General features: G+C 52.3%; 1 protein-coding gene across 2 annotated transcripts in view; it reads left to right on the top strand.

Moving 5' to 3' along the window:
- NADSYN1 (NAD synthetase 1) overlaps nt 1-17,674 on the top strand; it is a 45,099-nt gene extending 27,425 nt beyond the window's left edge. For both annotated transcript variants that reach the window (XM_010382092.2, XM_030917859.1), the window contains 7 exons: nt 1,211-1,346; nt 2,578-2,684; nt 7,927-8,058; nt 8,912-8,981; nt 14,476-14,604; nt 15,713-15,889; nt 17,442-17,674. In XM_010382092.2, coding sequence (XP_010380394.2) covers nt 1,211-1,346; nt 2,578-2,684; nt 7,927-8,058; nt 8,912-8,981; nt 14,476-14,604; nt 15,713-15,889; nt 17,442-17,492 — 802 coding nt within the window. In that variant the 3' untranslated portion in view covers nt 17,493-17,674. The remainder of the gene's footprint in view (nt 1-1,210; nt 1,347-2,577; nt 2,685-7,926; nt 8,059-8,911; nt 8,982-14,475; nt 14,605-15,712; nt 15,890-17,441) is intronic.
- Nucleotides 17,675-17,906: the final 232 nt, after the last annotated feature.

The raw sequence follows: 17,906 nt of genomic DNA, 5'->3' as shown, positions 1-17,906 counted from the left end.
CTGGCTTCATTCACGCCACATCATGTCATCCACAATGTGGATAAATGTGTCAGTGCTCTGTGCCTTTTTGTGGGTGAATAATATTCCACTGTCTACGGATAGACCAGTTTGTTTCTCCAGTCATCAGCAATTACTTAAATGTGCATCTAGGAGTTTATCAGGGCTCCACTTTCTCTTGGTTTGAGCCAGATTTCAGGGAGACTGTGTATGAGTCCTCCCTATCTGACCCACTCGAGTCTCCAATGGTGCCTGCGATTTCCACCCTTCTGTCCCCTGACTCCTTGCGTTCCCAGTGCAGGTTGCAGGTCGTATGTGCTCACCAGGGTGCACAGCAGGTCCTGGGAGTTGGCTGTGAGCTGGCTCCTACCCCTCCTCCTGTCCCTTCCCCCTGCCCTCACTGCCTCTTCCACAGGCAGTTCTCTACGTGAGGACAGTGGAGGGGGGGCACCTTTCCAGAGAAGAGAGACTGGGTTCCATCTAGAATGTTCCATCCGTAGTGGCTCCTAGGAGAAAATGAGCAGCTCCCCATCCTGTTTGTTGAGCTCAGCTAAAAGCTGTCCCCCTGCCCCCCAACAATTCTCCTCCTAGATATGTACTCAGAGGAATAAAAAGCAGGGACCCAAACAGATACTTGTTCAGGAAAGTCCATAGCAGCACCATTTGCAGAAGCCAACAGGTGGGGACAACTCAAGGTCCATTTCAGATGAACGGAGGAAGAAACTGTGGTCCATTCACACAGTGGAATATTATTCACCCATGAAAAGGAGTGGAGCACCATCACGTGACACAGTGAGGAGAAACCTTGAAGACGTGGTGCGGATGAAAGGAGTGGAGCCAGCCACACCAGGCCACATGGTGTTTGATTCCATTTCCATTCCATTTCCACACAATGTCCAGAACAGGCCACGGCACAGAGAGAGGGCGTCTGTCACTCTCTGCATCTGTCAGTGTCACAGCTGTCAGAGCTGGAGGAGGAGGGAGTGGGGACAGACTGCCAGTGGGATGGGGTTTCCTTCTCTGGTGATGGGAAGTTCTGAGCTGGATGATGGTGATGGCTGCACAGCACTGTGGATTGCTGAACACCACAAATCATACACTTTAAACTGGGTTACAATGGTCAGGTTTAGGTCATCAGGGCTTCACTGCACATGCACACACACATGCACACACGTGCACACGCTGCCTTCAACACCTACCCTTCTCCCTCCAGCCACCACATCAGTCTCAACATTGATCCAGCCGTGAAGGCCGTCATGGGCATCTTCAGCCTGGTGACGGGGAAAAGCCCTCTGTTCGCAGCTCATGGAGGAAGCAGCAGAGAAAACCTGGCGCTGCAAAATGTGCAGGTGCCCCCGCCTGGGCCGGCGTCCCCTGGGGGTGCGGGTGGGGGTGCAGGGAGCCCTGGGACAATCGCTGCAAAATGTGCAGGTGCCCCTGCCTGGGCTGGCGTCCCCTAGGGAGGTGCAAGGAGCCCTGGGATGGCTGGTGCAGGATGTGCAGATGCGCCCGCCTGGGCCTTCATCCCCTGGGGAGGTGCAGGGAGCCCTGGGACAATCACTGCAGGATGTGCCGGTGCCCCGGCCTGGGCCGTCATCTCCATGAAGGTCATGGCACAGGGAGCTCAGGGACAACTAGTGCTGGGGTCACAGCCTGTGTGCCTCACTGAAGACGTTGGTCATGCAGCCTTGTTAACAAGGAGGGTGTCTGTGTGTGTTGGTGCATGAGCCTGTGATGTGTAAGAGCAAGAGCAGGGGTGTAAGGGTGTGCATGCGCGAGTGTGTGCACCAGCGTGAGTGCAAGAGGAGGGTGTGAGCCTGGGTGTGAGCATGAGTGTGAGAGGTTACATGAGTGTGTGAGAGTACAGGCGTGTGAATGTGAGTATGCACAAGTGTGGGTGTGCTTGTGTGTGCACAAGTGTGTGTGGACGTGCGAGTGAGTGTGCACAAACATGAGTCACAAGTTGTGTGCATGAGTGAGTCTGCATGAGTGAGTGCATGAGCATGCCTGTGAGTGTGCGGGTGGGTGGGTGTGCATGATGTGAGAGTGCACGTGACTGTGTGTGAGTGTGTGTCTCTTTAATCCTCAGGGAACAGCCCAGACACTGCCTCCTGGGCTACTGCACTTGACTGGGTGCTCCACGATGGGTGTAGGAGAAGAGAGGCCGAGGGCTCCCGCTGCTGGGATCTGTCCTGTCTCTCCCTGTCCCCTTTCTGCTGTGCCGTGCTGGCCTCTCCCCTCCTGCCAGTGGTAAAGGGATGGAAATGCAGTTGCCAAGCTTTCTCCCAGGGACCCCACAGCTCAGTGCTGCCACTGATGCTCCCTCTGCCCTCTGCCCTCCTGGGCTCCGGGTGCTCCCATCTTTGAAGACAAGCCCCACCGAGCTTGCGTGAGCCCTGTGGAGGTGGGACAACCCTGAGAGGAAGGCCTCGGGACACCATGGGACTCTGAAACTCTGATGTTCCCAGAACACTAGAGAGCCTCTAAGCTATTTTAATTTTCTTGTATTCAAGAGTTTGCGGGTGCGCGTCTCCCCCGTGTTCCTTTGCGAGAGAACCTGTTATTTCCTCTGTTGTCCAGGCTCGAATACGGATGGTCCTCGCCTATCTGTTTGCTCAGCTGAGCCTCTGGTCTCGGGGTGTCCGTGGTGGGCTCCTCGTGCTGGGATCCGCCAACGTGGATGAGAGGTGAGTGTGGTCCAGTGGCACGCGGCGGTGGGCCCCGAACCTCTCAGGACTCTGAGGGTGACACGCTGTGAGATTCTATCATCCTGTGCCTCTCATGGCGGGTTTGGTACCTGGAACGACATCATTCCTCTAGAATTTCACCCAACCTAAGTGGCAGAGCGGGTGAGCATTGTGTACCTGCCGGTAGCTCTGGGTGCTCACCACTTTCATCAGTCTTGTGGTTTCATCTCTCCTGTGCCTCAAATTCATCTTCCCACTGCCCTCTGCCATGGTCAGGCTCCCCTCTTTTTTCTAGGCTATTCCACTGCCTCTTAAGTCATTCCTTTGCAGCTAGTTTTTACCTCCAAACCAGAGTTCATTTTTTTATGTGGACTGAAAATACTCCTCCCCTTCTCATATTGCTTCCTTGTTCAACAAAACTGTTGTTTTCTGGATAAAATTCAAGCTGCCCCTCGAGCCCAGCGGTGGAGGCTGCTAGAAATTCTTTTCCAGCCTTGGTTTCCCCACTTCCCTTAGGGGAGCCTCTGCCCCTCTCAGCTCATCTGTGCTATTCTTAGTTGCTCCTTAGGAGCTGAGGAATTTCCAAAACTATTTATCATGTATTCATTTGTTTGTCTATGCATCCATCTATCCACCCATCCACCCATCTGTCTGTCCACCCACCCACCTATGACCCATCTATTCATCCATCCACCCACCCACTCACCTATCCATTCATTCACCCATCTGTCTGTCTGTGCATTCATCCATCCATCCATCCACCCACCCACCCACCCACCCATCTGTCTGTCCATCCATTCATCCATCCATTCACCCACCCACCCATCTGTCTGTCCATCCATTCATCCATCCATTCACCCATCCACCCATCTGTCTGTCCACCCACCCTCCTATGACCCATCTATTCATCCATCCACCCACCCACTCACCTATCCATTCATTCACCCATCTGTCTGTCTGTGCATTCATCCATCCATCCATGTACCCACACATCCCTCCACCCACCTGTCCATCCACGCATTCATCTACCCACCCACCTATCCATTTATCCACCCATGTGTCTGTCCATCCACCCATCTGTCCGTCTGTCCGCTCATCTATCCATATATTCATTCACCATTTCATCTGTCCACCTACCCATCCATCTGCCCATCTCTCCCTTTGTCCATCCATCCAGCCATCTGTCCACATTTCCTTCCTTCCATCCATCTATCCCTCCCTTTTTTCTATGGTGTGAGTGTCTTTTTTTTTTTTTTTGAGACAGTCTCGCTGTGTCGCCCAGGCTGGAGTGCAGTGGCGCCATCTTGGCTCACTGCAACTCCACCTCCTGGGTTCCCGCCATTCTCCTGTCTCCGCCTCCCTAGTAGCTGGGACTACAGGCATCCACCACCATGCCCGGCTAATTTTTTTGTATTTTTATGAGAGACGGGGTTTCACCATGTTAGTCTCAATGTCCTGACCTCATGATCTGCCTGCCTCGGCCTCCCAAAGGGTATGAGTATCTTAATCACTCTGCATCCTTGCCTGTCTGCAGACATGTTCTCTTTTAAAACTGATTTTTTACTTTTAAATCCTATTTTATTGTTCTAATTACAGACATCTGAAATTAACCTCTGATACTGTGTAAACATTCTCATCCTCCTCATGCTTGTTTTGATCGTTGCTTTTCTGGTGCCTCTGGTGCCTTTGTAAGGGACTGATTTTTCAGGAGGGGTGAATAGCTGGTGTGTATTCTGAGCTCTGGTGTAGTTGAGGAGATTGGCATTTGGTTTGGTTTTGCATTGCTTTTGTCGATGCGGAAGAATTTGATCTGTTATAAAATTGTGTTGTAACAGTTCCCGTCACAACTCTTGTCCATCATTTTCTAGTATTTAAAATGCTAACAAAGAACATGAGTATTTTTTCCAGGGCGGGATTGGGTTCTGAGAGCTGGAAGGTCTCTAGATGCCATTTAGAAAATAAACAAATGGGCCGGGTGTGGTGGCTCACGCCTGTAATCCCAGCACTTTGGGAGGCCGAGGCGGGCGGATCACGAGGTCAGGAGATCGAGACCATCCTGGCTAACACGGTGAAACCCCGTCTCTACCAAAAATACAAAAAATTAGCCAGCCATGGTGGCGGGTGCCTGTAGTCCCAGCTACTCGGGAGGTGGAGGCAGAAGAAGGGCGTAAACCCGGGAGGCGGAGCTGGCAGTGAGCCAAGATGGTGCCACTGCACTCCAACTTGGGCGACAGAGCGAGACTCCGTCTCAAAAAAAAAAAGAAAAAAGAAGCAAACGTAATCCCTCAGCTGCCCCTTTCTGGCTGCGGGACAGAAGGCTCTGTGGCTGCGGACACGCCCCTCATGATGTAGCGAAGCCCTTCTGTCTGTTTCACATGCCGCATCCCCATCTGCTGTCTTCTTCTCACTGGACACAGCCAGTCCTTCTCTTCCTCTGCGTTCTGGCGAGAATCTCAAGTGTGTAGTGTTGGTTTTTGTTTTTAATTTCCCTGTAATTCTGTTGTTGAATTGCTTCTGATTCTAGTTCCGCTGCGTCCCTGTCTGCTCGTCGGGGGCCTGTTGGACACCTGTCCCCCATCAGGCTTTCCTCCCAGTGGTGTGAATGAGTCGGAAACAATTCTTGTTCTCTGCAAGTAGGAGCAGACAGCGATAACCCAGCTGATAACATGTGTATTGTGGGAAACATCTGCCGAGAGCTCAAGCAGGGGAAGGGAGAGCTGGGAGTTCGTAAGCAGCTCGCCCAGGGAGGGCCCTACTGAGAAGCAGTGGGTTTCATAAAGGCCTGTGGGAGGCAAGGGTGGGTGGAGAAGAGCCATGAAGGCCTGAGTCGTGACTGCCCCAGGACTGAGGTTCTGTCATTGTCTCCCTGAAAGGCCTGGTCTTGAGTGGGGACTGGAAGACCCACAGAGCTGGTTTTGGAAAGTGTGCGGTGTGGGGCAGGGGGAGGTGTGAGAAGCCAGAAACAGCTGTTTCCAGAAATTTCACTTCGAAGGGGAGGGGAGGCGCAGGATAAGCGCTGCCGAGATCAGTGGGGACAGGAAAAGGAATTTGCTTTATTATCAGAGACAGGGTCTTGCTCTGTCACCCAGGCTGGAGTGCCGTGGCACCGTCACGGCTCACTGCAGCCTCGACCTCCTGGGCTCAAGCGATCCTCCCACCTTGGCCTCCCAAGTAGCTGGGACTGTAGGCGCACCACCATGCCTAATTTTTTTTTGTTTCCGCTCTGTTGCCCAGACTGGTCTCCATTGGTTTTCTTGCCTTAAGATGCTGTAAAGAAAAGACCAACAGAGAGGGAGCGGACTTGCTGGTGCAGGACAGTGGGGATGTTGCTAGCGAGGAGATGAGAGCAGGTGACCAAGCAGGAGGGTGGCTTTGCTGGGGGCCCGGCCAGCGCATCCACAGCAGCAGGAGGGTTGGGTTCAGAGGCAGGCCCAGGAGAAGGTTCCAGAGGGAGCAGGAGGGGAGGGGAGAGTGAAGCCAGCCCTGCAGGGTTAAGTTGGGGTCAGCATGGGAATGCAGGGCTGAGAGACTGTGTTGAAAGTGGGCATCTAACAACATGATTTTGGCTGATGGAAGTGACCAGCCTGGGGGAAAGCTCCATGCAGAGTGCAAGAGGAGGGGACAGCTGCTGGAACTCGGTGGTCCTGTGTTGAAATTTATGGCCATGCCTGTTGCTGGCTTCAGAGTCTCACCAATCCACCAAATCAGTCTTGATTTCACCAGAAAAAGTCTGCCTCAATTTTCCCCCTGTAACCGTGCCTCCCCATCCCCATGGTCCCCACCTCCCAGCCGGAGTTTCCTTCCGCCAAGACGAGGCCGCCAACCTGGCCCTGTGGGTCTGCAGGTTGAGCTGAGCTCTGCACTGCGGGATTTCCCCTGGCTCTGCTCTCTGAGTCAGCCCAGGCGGATTTCCCCAGTCCTTGGCAGTCACTGGGGATGGAAGAGAAAAAGTGGTAAGATGGAGACTGTCATCTCCCCTGGCCCGTCTGGCCCATATCCCAGCTCCTGCTAAAGGACCCTTGGGCGGGACAGGACAGGGAGTGATGGGGCGACTGGGACAGCCCTCACTGAAGGCAGCACAGGGTCTCACTTGTCCCTCTGTTGGGACCCTGGAGGTCTTACACCCCCCGACATTGCTCCATGGTGAGGGTCTGGAAGGGTGAGAAGGCGTGGAGGTGTGAGATTGAGAGTGTCGAGAAATGCCTCTGGTGGGGTAGGCAGGGGCCAGCCTGGAAGGCCTTGCAAGGTCAAGGGCAGCGTTGAGGGGATTCAGACAGTGGAAGGGCCTGGCCTGGCCTGGTGTGGTAGAGATGGGTGGTCAGCCAGGAGTCCCGTGGAGAACCTGGAGGCCTATGCCAGCGGTGGCAGTGGGGTGGGGTGGAGAAGGGCGGCTGGAACCCAGTACCACTAGGTTAGTGCCTTCAACAACACACATTTATGGTCCCTGAGTTCTGTGGGACACACGTCCAGTATGGGTCCCCCGGCTCAAGTTAAGGTGTGGACATGGTGGGTTCCTTCTGGACGCCCCAGAGAGAATCTGTTTCCTACCATTTCCAGGCTCTGGAGTCCTGCCTTCTTTGGCTCACGACCTCCTCCGTCTTCACCACCAGCGGCCCCACGTTTCTGCCTTTCCCCTGTAGTCAGGGCTCCCCCGAGTCTCACTTTCACCCCCTTCTTTTAAGGACCCCTGTGATTGCCTTTCGGGCCCACCCTGCAATCCAGCATCACCCCCGCATCTCCAGTCCCCACCTGAGTCCATCTGCAAAGACCCCTTTGCCCTGTGTGGTGACAGAGTCACAGGTTCTAAGGATTAGGACGTGGGCATCTTAGTGAGGGATGGATTCTTCTGCCCACCACAGGCCTCAGAGTTGACAGGCAGGGGAGGGGCCCGGCCGCACGGGCAGCAGAGTGTCCGTCCATGTGTGTCGAGTCCCTGCTCACTCCCGACACCCCAAGACCTCTGTCCCTCAGCTCTGTTCAGACGGCTGCTCCCAGCTCCGTGCTGGTGACCCCCAAAACCTGCCTGCCATCCCCATTGTCTCCTCTGTTGCGCTCAAAGGCCCTCCTGGGTCATCTGCAGCCTCTGCCACCTTTGCGGGTTGCTCTGGGACTTCTCCAGGACGCTTGAATTTGCCACGCTTCTGGCTTCAGGGCCCCTGGAAGAAGCAGCTCCATGGATGGCTGCGGTTGGTGGAGTCTGCGGCCCCTCGGGAACCCGCACTCTCTCTCCCTCTCCCTGCAGTCTCCTGGGCTACCTGACCAAGTATGACTGCTCCAGTGCAGACATCAACCCCATAGGCGGAATCAGCAAGACGGACCTGAGAGCCTTCGTCCAGTTCTGCATCGAGCGCTTCCAGCTTCCTGCCCTGCAGAGGTGAGCGTGCTCATGGGCTGTGGCTCCATAGCCACGGGGCTCCTCTCCCAGCACGGGCCCGGCCACCCTGGCCCACACTCAGGCTCCTTCGTAGCTCCTGTTGCCTGCTGAATAGTCCTGCCCTTGAGCTGGCACTTGAGGCCTGTGACCAAGCCTCCCTTTCTTCCTGTGGGTGCCTCCACAGCTCCCAGGCTCTGGCCAGATCACGGAGCTGCGGCCTCCTGCCTTCCCCGCCTGCCCTGTCTCCCTTCCCCATGCCAAGGCTTGGTGGACCGAGGCTCGCCACATCTGAGCAGAGCACCTGTGCTTTAGAAGTGACAGAAGACGGATCAGTGCCCAGACCTTTCCTCGGCCTTTGCCAAGGTTCCCTGCCACGGGAATGTGTTTTCTTCTCTGCTTATTCTCACTGGGGTGACTGTGCCCCCCAGGGGACAGCAGGCAATGTCTGCAGACATGCTTAGTTAGCTTCGCCACACGGGGTGTGCTGAGCATTAGCAGGTAGAGGCCAGGGGTACTCCTCAACATCGTGCAGTGCACAGGCCATTGACATTCCCTACAGCAGAGTCCCCTCGACCCAGGTGTGGACGGTGCCCGGTGGACTGGCCCTGCACTGTGCCTCCATCTCTGCCTCTCCTCCTGGGGTCGGGAGGCCACAGCAGTGCCCACGCTCCTCAGCCCAGGGTGCTCACGCCTGCTGGGAAGCCCAGCATCGCAAGCCTTGGTGATGTCCTGCCCAGGGTGAATGGAGTGACTAGGGCCAGCATACTCGGGAAACTTAGTTTGGGGATTCTCTCCCAGAGTTCACACCACCCTCGCAGCTGCACTGACCCACCTCTGTGTGTTTTGGCTGCAGCATCCTGTCGGCACCGGCCACCGCAGAGCTGGAGCCCTTGGCTGATGGACAGGTGTCCCAGACCGACGAGGTAATGGCAGTGGCTTTGCCATGGCGCTTCCTGCCCTCCTCCCCACCTCCTGCATGGTGGTGCTGGTTTTTCCCACCTCCTACCTGACCCCAGGAGCTGTGCTCCATCACTGTCACTGGGTCCCTGGCCTGGGTGCCCAGAGCTCAGTGTCAGTCACATTGCTGGCCTTTGACACTTCAATTCACTTCCTCATGGTTGGGGCCCCAGAACGGGGATAACATGGTGGGAGGGGAGGGAGAGCAGATGGCGGGCGGAGGAACACAAGTCCCTTGCAGGCAGGAGGGGTGTCTCTGCTTGTGCTTTAGAGTGACCTAGGAGGAGAATCGCCCTTGACTCCTCCACTGCACGCTGGACCCTTCATGATGAGGCCCAGGTTGTGGTTTGTAGCTTAATGGATGCTGGGAGAAGTGGCTGTGGGCTTTTTATGATAGGATCCATGACACTCTAGCCTCTTAGGTCACAAGAACTTGCTGCTATAATTTCTTCCAAGCTTTTTCTAGTTTTCATCCTTACATTTAGGTCTGTGATCTAGTTGAGTTACTTTTGTGTGTGGTGTGAGGAAGGGGTTCAGTTTCATCCCTTTGCATGTGGATATCCAGTGGTCCCAGCACCATTTGCTGAAAGGATGATTCTTTCCCCCATTGATTTAGCTTGGCACCCTTGTTGTAAATGTAGGATTTATTTCTGGACACTTAATTCTGTTCCACAGATCTTTTCTGTTTTTCCTTATGCTGGTCCCACACTGTCCTGATTATTATAACTTTGTAGGAAGGATTTTGGCTACTCTGAGCCTCTTGAATATCCATATGAATTTTGAGATCAGGTTGTCAATCTCTGGAGAAAAAAAAAGCTTGCATTTTGATGGAGATTGCATTGACACTGTAGGTCAGTTTGGGGAGTTCTGCCATCATAATCATAAGAACTCTTCTGATCCATGAACATGGGACATGGAATGTCTTACTTATTTAAGTTGTCCCTAATTTTTTTTTTTTTTTAGACAGTGTCTCACTCTGTTGCCCAGGCTGGAGTTGCAGTGGCACAATCTCAGCTTACTGCAACCTCCACCTCCCTGACCCAAGCAGTTCTCCTGCCTCAGCCCCCTGAGTAGCTGGGATTATGCGTGTGCATCACCACGCCTTGCTAATTTTTTTGTATTTGTAGTAGAGATGGGCTTACACCATGTTGGCCAAAACATGAGGCCTCAAACTCCTGGCCTCAAGTAATCCTCCCGCCTTGGCCTCCCAACGTGCTAGGATTACAGGGGTGAGCCAGTGTGCCCGGCCTCTAATGTCTTTCAACATGTTTTTTCTAGTTTTCAGAATTTAAGGTTGCACTTCTTTTGCCAAATGTATTTCAAAATATTTTATCGTTTTTGGTACTCTGGTGAATGGAGTTGTTTTAATAATTTCATGTGTAGATTGTTCATTGCTAGTTTATAGAGAAACACTGTTGATTTTTGCATATTGACCATATACCCTGCACCTTGTTGAGCTCATGTAAAAGTGCTCAGAGCTTTTTAGTAACCTCAAGATTCCGATTTACAGGGTCATGCTGTCGCAGCTAGAGAGAATTTCTGCCAAGCCTGATGATCCTAACCCAGGGCAGGCCCAGGCTGATCGATGTGTTTGTGTTACTAGTTTTTAACAACAAATGTTAAAAAGCAAAATAAAAAATCTTTTTTTAATAGAAAGAAGCTTATAGAATAAGAAAAAATATTTTTACAATTAGATCCATGACCCTCCAACTTCCTTAGGTCACAAAGATTTGCTCCTATAATTTCTTCCAACAGTTTTATTGTTAAAGTCCTTATGTTTAGGTCTGTGAGCCAGTTGAGTTAATTTTTGTGTGTGGCAGCTGACAGTGTATTTGTGTTTTAAGCTGTTATTATAAGAGTCCAATTTTTTTTTAATTAAAAAGTTTATAAGGTAAGGCTGAGCGCAGTGGCTCACAGCTGTAATCCCAGCACTTTGGGAGGCTGAGGTGGGCAAATCACTGAGGTCAGGTGTTCAAGACCAGCCTGGCCAACATGGTGAAACCCCATCTCTACCAAAGAAATACAAGCAAAACAAAACAACACAAACAAAAAAAGTTTATAAGGTATAAAGGTTACAATAAGCTAAGGTTAATGTATTATTGAAGGAAGAAAAATATATTTGTATTAATTGACTGTAGCCTAAGTTTACAGTGCTTAGAAAGCCCACAGTAGCACAGTAGCATCCCAGGCTTTCCCGTTCACCCACCACTCACTCCCTGACTCACCCAGAGCGGCTTCCAGTCCTGCAAGCTCCAGTCCTGGGAAGTGCCCTACGCAGGTGCCCCATCTTTTATCCTTTCTACTGTATTTTTACTGTCCCTTTTCTACATTTAGATACATAAATACTTAGAATTGTGTTAGACTGGCCCAGAGTATTCAGTACAGCAACATACTGTGCCCGTGTGTAGCCAAGGAGCTCAGGCTGTACCATGGAGCACAGGCGTGTAGGAGGCTAGACTATCTGGATGTGTGTAAGTGCCTTGAGGATGTTCACAAGATGCAGTGGCCTGGCCGTGTGTTTCTCAGACTGTATCCCTGTCATTAAGTGATGCACGCCTATCTTTCTTGATGATCCATTGATTTCTTTTGTTTTGTTGTGTTTTTGAGATGAAGTTTTGCTCTTGTTGCCCAGGCTGGCTGGAGTGCAGTGGCGCAATCTCGGCTCACCGCAACCTCCGCCTCCCGGGTTCAAGAAAGCAGTTCTCCTGCCTCAGCCTCCCAAGTAGCTGGGATTTACAGGCATGCGCCTCCACGCCCAGCTAATTTTGTATTTTTAGTAGAGACGGGGTTTCTCCATGTTGGTCAGGCTGGTCTCGAACTCCTGACCTCAGGTGATGCGCCTGCCCTCGGCCTCCCAAAGTGCTGGGTCTGCAGACCCACCGCACCCGGCCTCGCCATTGATTTCTGTAAGGTCACTAAGGTGTCTCTTTCATTACAGATTTTAGTTGAGTCTTCATTCTTTTTTCTTGGTCATTTTAGCTGAAGGTTTGTCAATTTTTTTTTTTTTTTTTTGTCTTTCCAAGCATAACTTTTTGTTTTGTTGGTTTTCTCTATTGTCTTTCATTAATTTCCCTCCGATCTCTGTCATTTCCTTCCTTGTGCTGGCTTTGGGTTTCATTTGCTCTTCTTTTTCTAGCATCTCAAGGTGGAAAGTTAGGTTATTGATTTGAGATCTTTTTCTTTTTTAAGGTAGGTGTTTACAGCTACAAGTTTCCCTCCTAGCACTGCATTCAGGTGCCTCCCATACGTTTTGGTCTGTTGTGTCTTCATTTCATTTATCCAAGTATTTTCTGATTCCCTTGGTGACTCTTCTTCCTTGATCCATTGATTATTTAGGAATATGCTCTTTAATTTCCACGTATCTGTGAATTTCCAAAATTTTTGTTACTGATTTGTACTTTTATTCCATTGTGGTGAGAAAGCACTTTGTATGACTTCCACATTTAAAGTTGTCTGAGGCTTCTCTGGATGGTCGGGCCTGGGAAGTGTCCCGTGTGCCCTTGGGAGGAAGGTGGGTTCCGCTGCCGCTGGGTGCAGCGCCCGGCAGCCGTATGACAGGCCTCCCTGCTTGACAGAGTTGTCTGTATCTTCCATTTCCTTGCTGATTTTTCATCTTAGTTGTTCTGTCCATTATTGAAAGTGGGGTATTGAAGTCTCCAGCTATTGTTGAATTGAAGGAATTAAATGTTACACTGGAAAATGCTCACTTCATGGGAAAGAAACGTGTCAAGCAGCCATTTGTGCACAACCCGTCAGGTGCTGGGGACTCCGTGGAAAGCAACACAGATGTGGCCACTGCAGTGAAAACACTTAGAGTCCCCTGGAGGGATAGACAAAAAGGCCCCGCAATGGCTGTGGCCCTACTGTCTGATGATGGCCCTGGGGTGTGGTAGGAATCCAGGGAAAATCGGAGCGGGTCTTGAACAATGGAAGGAGCCTGGGTTGTATGAGCCTCAGGGTGAAATCGGCTCCTCTGAGCCTGGCTTGAGGCATTTGTTGCCTGGCGCTGTGATAGTGATACCAGTGGCACCTCGTGGCCTCCAACATGGCCCCGATTTCAGTGAGCCCCCAGCCCTCTTCTCTCAGTCCCCCACACTTCAGGGCATGGGCTCAGGAGGGCAGCAGATAGGCTCCATCTGCTCCGTGTGCCACGCCTTCCTCGGATGATTTGTGGGGCTACTGTCACTAATGACCCGGTGGCTTAAAACAACAGGAATTTCTTCTCTCACAGATCCAGAGGCCAGGGTCTGGAATCAAGGTGTTGGCAGAGTCCTGGTCCCTCCGAAGGCTCTGGGGCAGTGGTCCCCGGTCTTTTTGCACCAGGGTTTCCTGGAAAACAATGTTTTCCACAAACAGAGAGTGGGAGATGGCTTTGGGATGAAACTGTTCCACTTCAGATCACCAGGTGGTAGATTCTCATAAGGGTCGTGCAACCTAGATCCCTCGCTTGTGCAGTTCACAGTAGGGCTCGCGCTCCTGTGAGAATCTATGCCACCGAGGATCTGATGGGAGGCGGAGTTCAGGCGGTAATGCTCACTCACCCCTCCGCTCACCTCCTGCTCTGTGATTGCCCATCCATGGCCTGGGGGTTGGCGACCGCTGTTCTAGGGGGTCCTTTCTTGCCTCTTGCGTCTTCTGGGGACTCCAGGTGTTCCTTGGCTTGTGGCTGCGTCACTCCATCCTTTGCTTCCTTCTTCCTGTGGCCTCCTCCCGTTCTCCACGTGTCCTCCTGGCCCTCATAAGGGATGTCATTGGATGCAGGCCCCACCCCACATTCAGAGTCATGTCACCTTCAGATTCTTTACTTATTTACATCTGCAAAGACTCTTTATCTTTTTCTCTTCTTTTTCTTTTTCTTTTTTTTCTTTCTTTTTTTTTTTTTTTTTAAGAGACAGGGTCTGGCTCTGTCACCCAGGCTGGAGTGCAGAGCCGCAATCTTGGCTCACTGCAGCCTCGATGTCCTAGGCTCAGGTGATCCTCCCACCTCAGCCCCCCAAGTAGCTGGGACTGCAGGTGCACACACCACCACACCCAGCTAGTTTTTTATTTCTTGTAGAGATAAGGTCTTGTCATGTTAAACCCCTGGGCTCAAGCAGTCCTCCCACCTCGGCCTCCCAAAGCGCTGGGATTACAAGTGTGAGCCACCACGCGTGGCCTACGCTCTTTTTCCAAATAAAGTCACATCCCCAGGAACTGGGCCTTCAGACATGAGCACTCTTGGTGAGCCACAGGCCACCCACTGCAGTCCTCCAAACCAAATGCCTGGTTCTTCGTTGCTGTTTTCCAAATGCTACCTCCTTACTGGCTGACCAGCGATGGGGAGTAAAGCCCACCTCTGCTCCTACCTCCCTGGGAGAGTCTCACCTCCTTGGTCTCTGGTCCCCAACTCCAAAAGAAGCTGTAGGCTGTCCTCCCACTGTGACTTGCTGTCACTGTGGAACGGATTTTTGTCGTGCATAGGAAGATATGGGGATGACATACGCGGAGCTCTCGGTCTATGGGAAACTCAGGAAGGTGGCCAAGATGGGACCCTACAGCATGTTCTGCAAACTCCTCGGCATGTGGAGACACATCTGCACCCCAAGACAGGTAAAGCCCGTGGGACGTGTCACAGAGGGAGACCAGTTAGGTAATGTCCCCTTTGCAGAGGCTGGTTTGACCTGTAGGAACAAGTAGACAACGGTGTGAGCCTAACATAATAAAACTGTGTCTCACACAGTAACACTCTCCAGTTGTTTTTACCAACTCTGGTCTTCTGCTGGGCCAAAGTTAATCTGAGTGAGGCTCACCCACAGCCAGGTAAACATGACATGAAACAAGCCCTCCCTTTTCTTTGAGGGCAGAATGTAAACTTCAGGGTCAGAATAGTATTGCTTTTCTGCTAGTTGTGAGTCTTGCCGGGGCTGAAGCCCACAAGCATGGTAGTCCCATGGAACCTTCTGGAAGCCTTGTGAAATAAATCTTCGCGGGATTTATCTCAGATCCCCCGAGTCAGCATGCCATAGCATCAGAGGCAGGGAGACCCCGTTTTCATAGCATCAGAGGCGGGGGACCCTGTTTTCATAGCATCAGAGGCGGGGGACCCCGTTTTCATAGCATCAGAGGCAGGGGGACCCCGTTTTCGTAGCATCAGAGGTAGGGGGACCCTGTATTCATAGCATCAGAGGCGGGGGACCCTGTTTTCATAGCATCAGAGGCAGGGGGACCCTGTTTTCATAGCATCAGAGGCAGGGGGACCCTGTTTTCATAGCATCAGAGGCGGGGGACCCCGTTTTCATAGCATCAGAGGCGGGGGACCCCGTTTTCATAGCATCAGAGGCAGGGGGACCCTGTTTTCATAGCATCAGAGGCAGGGGACCCTGTTTTCATAGCATCAGAGGCAGGGGGACCCCAGTTTCATAGCATCAGAGGCAGGGGGACCCCGGTTTCATAGCATCAGAGGCAGGGGACCCTGTTTTCATGGCATCAGAGGCAGGGGACCCCGTTTTCATAGCATCAGAGGCAGGGGGATGCCGGTTTCATAGCTCGGCCAGCGCCCCCGGCATGAGTGTGGGCATCCCCCATGCCTGCCATTGGGGAAGGTCCTGTGTGGGGAGTAACCCATTCGCCGTTTGCTTGTGTGGTCCAGCATGGGAATTCCAGCCTGGGGTCTCTCCAGCTTTGCTAACATGAAGCTGGTGTGTTGCACGCCAACCAGGTCGCTGACAAAGTGAAGCGGTTTTTCTCCAAGTACTCCATGAACAGACACAAGATGACCACGCTCACGCCCGCGTACCACGCGGAGAACTACAGCCCTGAGGACAACAGGTTTGATCTGCGACCGTTCCTATACAACACAGGCTGGCCTTGGCAGTTTCGATGCATAGAAAATCAGGTAAATCCAGCAGAAATGTTTCTCTCTCCATGTTTCATGTCTGTAGAAGAAACGTGAGGTTATTTCCATGAAGGATTGAAAAACTTTCTTATATTCACAGTGACTTTTTTACTGTCCTCCTTTCTGCAAAGGGACAAGTATGTTTAAAGTGTTTTTTAAATTTACTTTTCTCATGTTGACAAATAAAAGTTCTATATATTGATGGTGTACAACATGACGTTTCGGTATGAGCGTCACGGTGGAACGGCTAAGTCAGGCTCTTTCACTGTGCATGCGTTACCCCACACGCCTATTATTTGTGTGTGGTGAGAGCACTTGAAATCTACTCTCTTAGCAATTTTCCAATATTAACTATAGTCACCATGTTGTGCACTGGATCTGTTGAACTTACTTCTTTTGTGGCCTTTGACCAACATCTTCCCACCCACCAGCCCCTGCTGGTCGCCATCACACACTCTGCTTCCACGAGATCACCTTTTTGAGATTCCACAGATGACTCAGATCATGCAGTATTTGTCTTTCTCTGCCTGGCTTATTTCACTTAAGATGTTCATCTAGGTTCATCCGTATTGTTGCAAATGGCAGAATTTCCTTCTTTCCGAAGGCTGCATAGTTCTCCACTGTGTGTGTGCACATATTAGGGACATTAGGTGATGACCGGAGATGATTTTGGTTATCACGACTGGACTGGGGTCTGTGCTCCCAGCATCCCGTGGGTGAAGCCCAGGGATGCTGCTGAATGTCCTTCCGTGTGCAGGACAGGCCCATCCCAACCCCATGCCTAGCAGAGAATTCTTTGTTCCACATGTTGGTGGTGCCAAGGTTGAGGAATGCTGACATTTGGGGCTGGAAGGTGTTTGGGGCTGCATAGTTGTAAGGAAGAGATACTGTGTCTGGCTGATTTCTGTGGAATGGAACTTGCTGAAAGAGTGACTTAGAGCGTGGAAGGGAGGGCAGGGGTCACAGGGTCTGGAAAGCTGGGACTCAGGCCAGGTGGCTGCTGCCCTATATCCCCTGCTGTGGCTGGACAAGCCCATGCGCCACACCCTGTCTGGGCTGGATGCCAACCTGCTCTGCCATCCTTGAATCCCAGTGTCCCTGGGTCACCGGGCAGTGGAGTAGCCAAGCCTCGGGTGAGGGGCCCTGTCATTCGGCCACCTAGGACAGGAGAGAGAGCTACCCCAGCTCTGGCCTCTGTAGTGGGAGGTGGGGGCTTGGCTTCCACCAAGATGCACTCAGGGGTGAGCTCCCTCAGATCAGGAAGGGGTTCAGACGCTGTGCAGCCAAAAGAGTGACACATGTAGGAACATCAGAGACAGATTCAGGTAAAGGTGGAGACACTGCCCTGCTGCCGTCTGCGGTGACAGCTGTGCGTGTGCTGGACCCGCCCCTCCAGGCTTTTCCAGCGCACACTCCCAGCATCCGGTGGAGACTCTGGTAATTTACTTTTTCACCTCTGGGACTTGTGACCTACTTTTGGTGTGTGCCAGTGTTTCGACAGCCCCACAGTCTGTCCTCGCAGGGCTGTGGTGTCACAGGCCTCTCTTTCCAGGTGCTACAGCTTGAGAGGGCAGCGCCACAGTCCCTGGACAGCGTGGACTGAGGCCAGATCCTTCCTGGAGGCCTGCTGTCCTCGGGGACCCCAGCACCTCGTCACCAGCATTGCTGGAGCCAAGGGTAGGAGCCCAGAACTGCACGGCACATCAGCCGAGAAGGAGGGAACTTTTCAGTCAAATTCCTCAAAAAGAGGCTGGAATAAAGCCTGGGCTTAAAAAGAGGCTGGAATCCAATGCATGTGGTTTTGACCTCCCGCCAGCGTGTGCTTCCCCGTGAACTCTGGCACTCTCTGATGGAAGCCGCCTGGGTAGGAGAGGTCCAACCACCACCCTGTGTGGCATCTTTGCTGCAGGAACAAGAATGGTGGCTCCCGGGCAGGGAGGGGTATCATGAGCAGAAAATGAAGGAGAGAAGACCTCCTCTCCCACCCGTATACACCTTCCTGTCCTGGATTCCAGAA

This window comes from Rhinopithecus roxellana, chromosome 15 (genome assembly GCF_007565055.1).
Source record: "Rhinopithecus roxellana isolate Shanxi Qingling chromosome 15, ASM756505v1, whole genome shotgun sequence".
NCBI lineage: Eukaryota > Metazoa > Chordata > Mammalia > Primates > Cercopithecidae > Rhinopithecus > Rhinopithecus roxellana.
The sequence above is the reverse complement of the archived record's forward strand: the minus strand, read 5'-3'. Positions and strand labels throughout refer to the sequence as shown.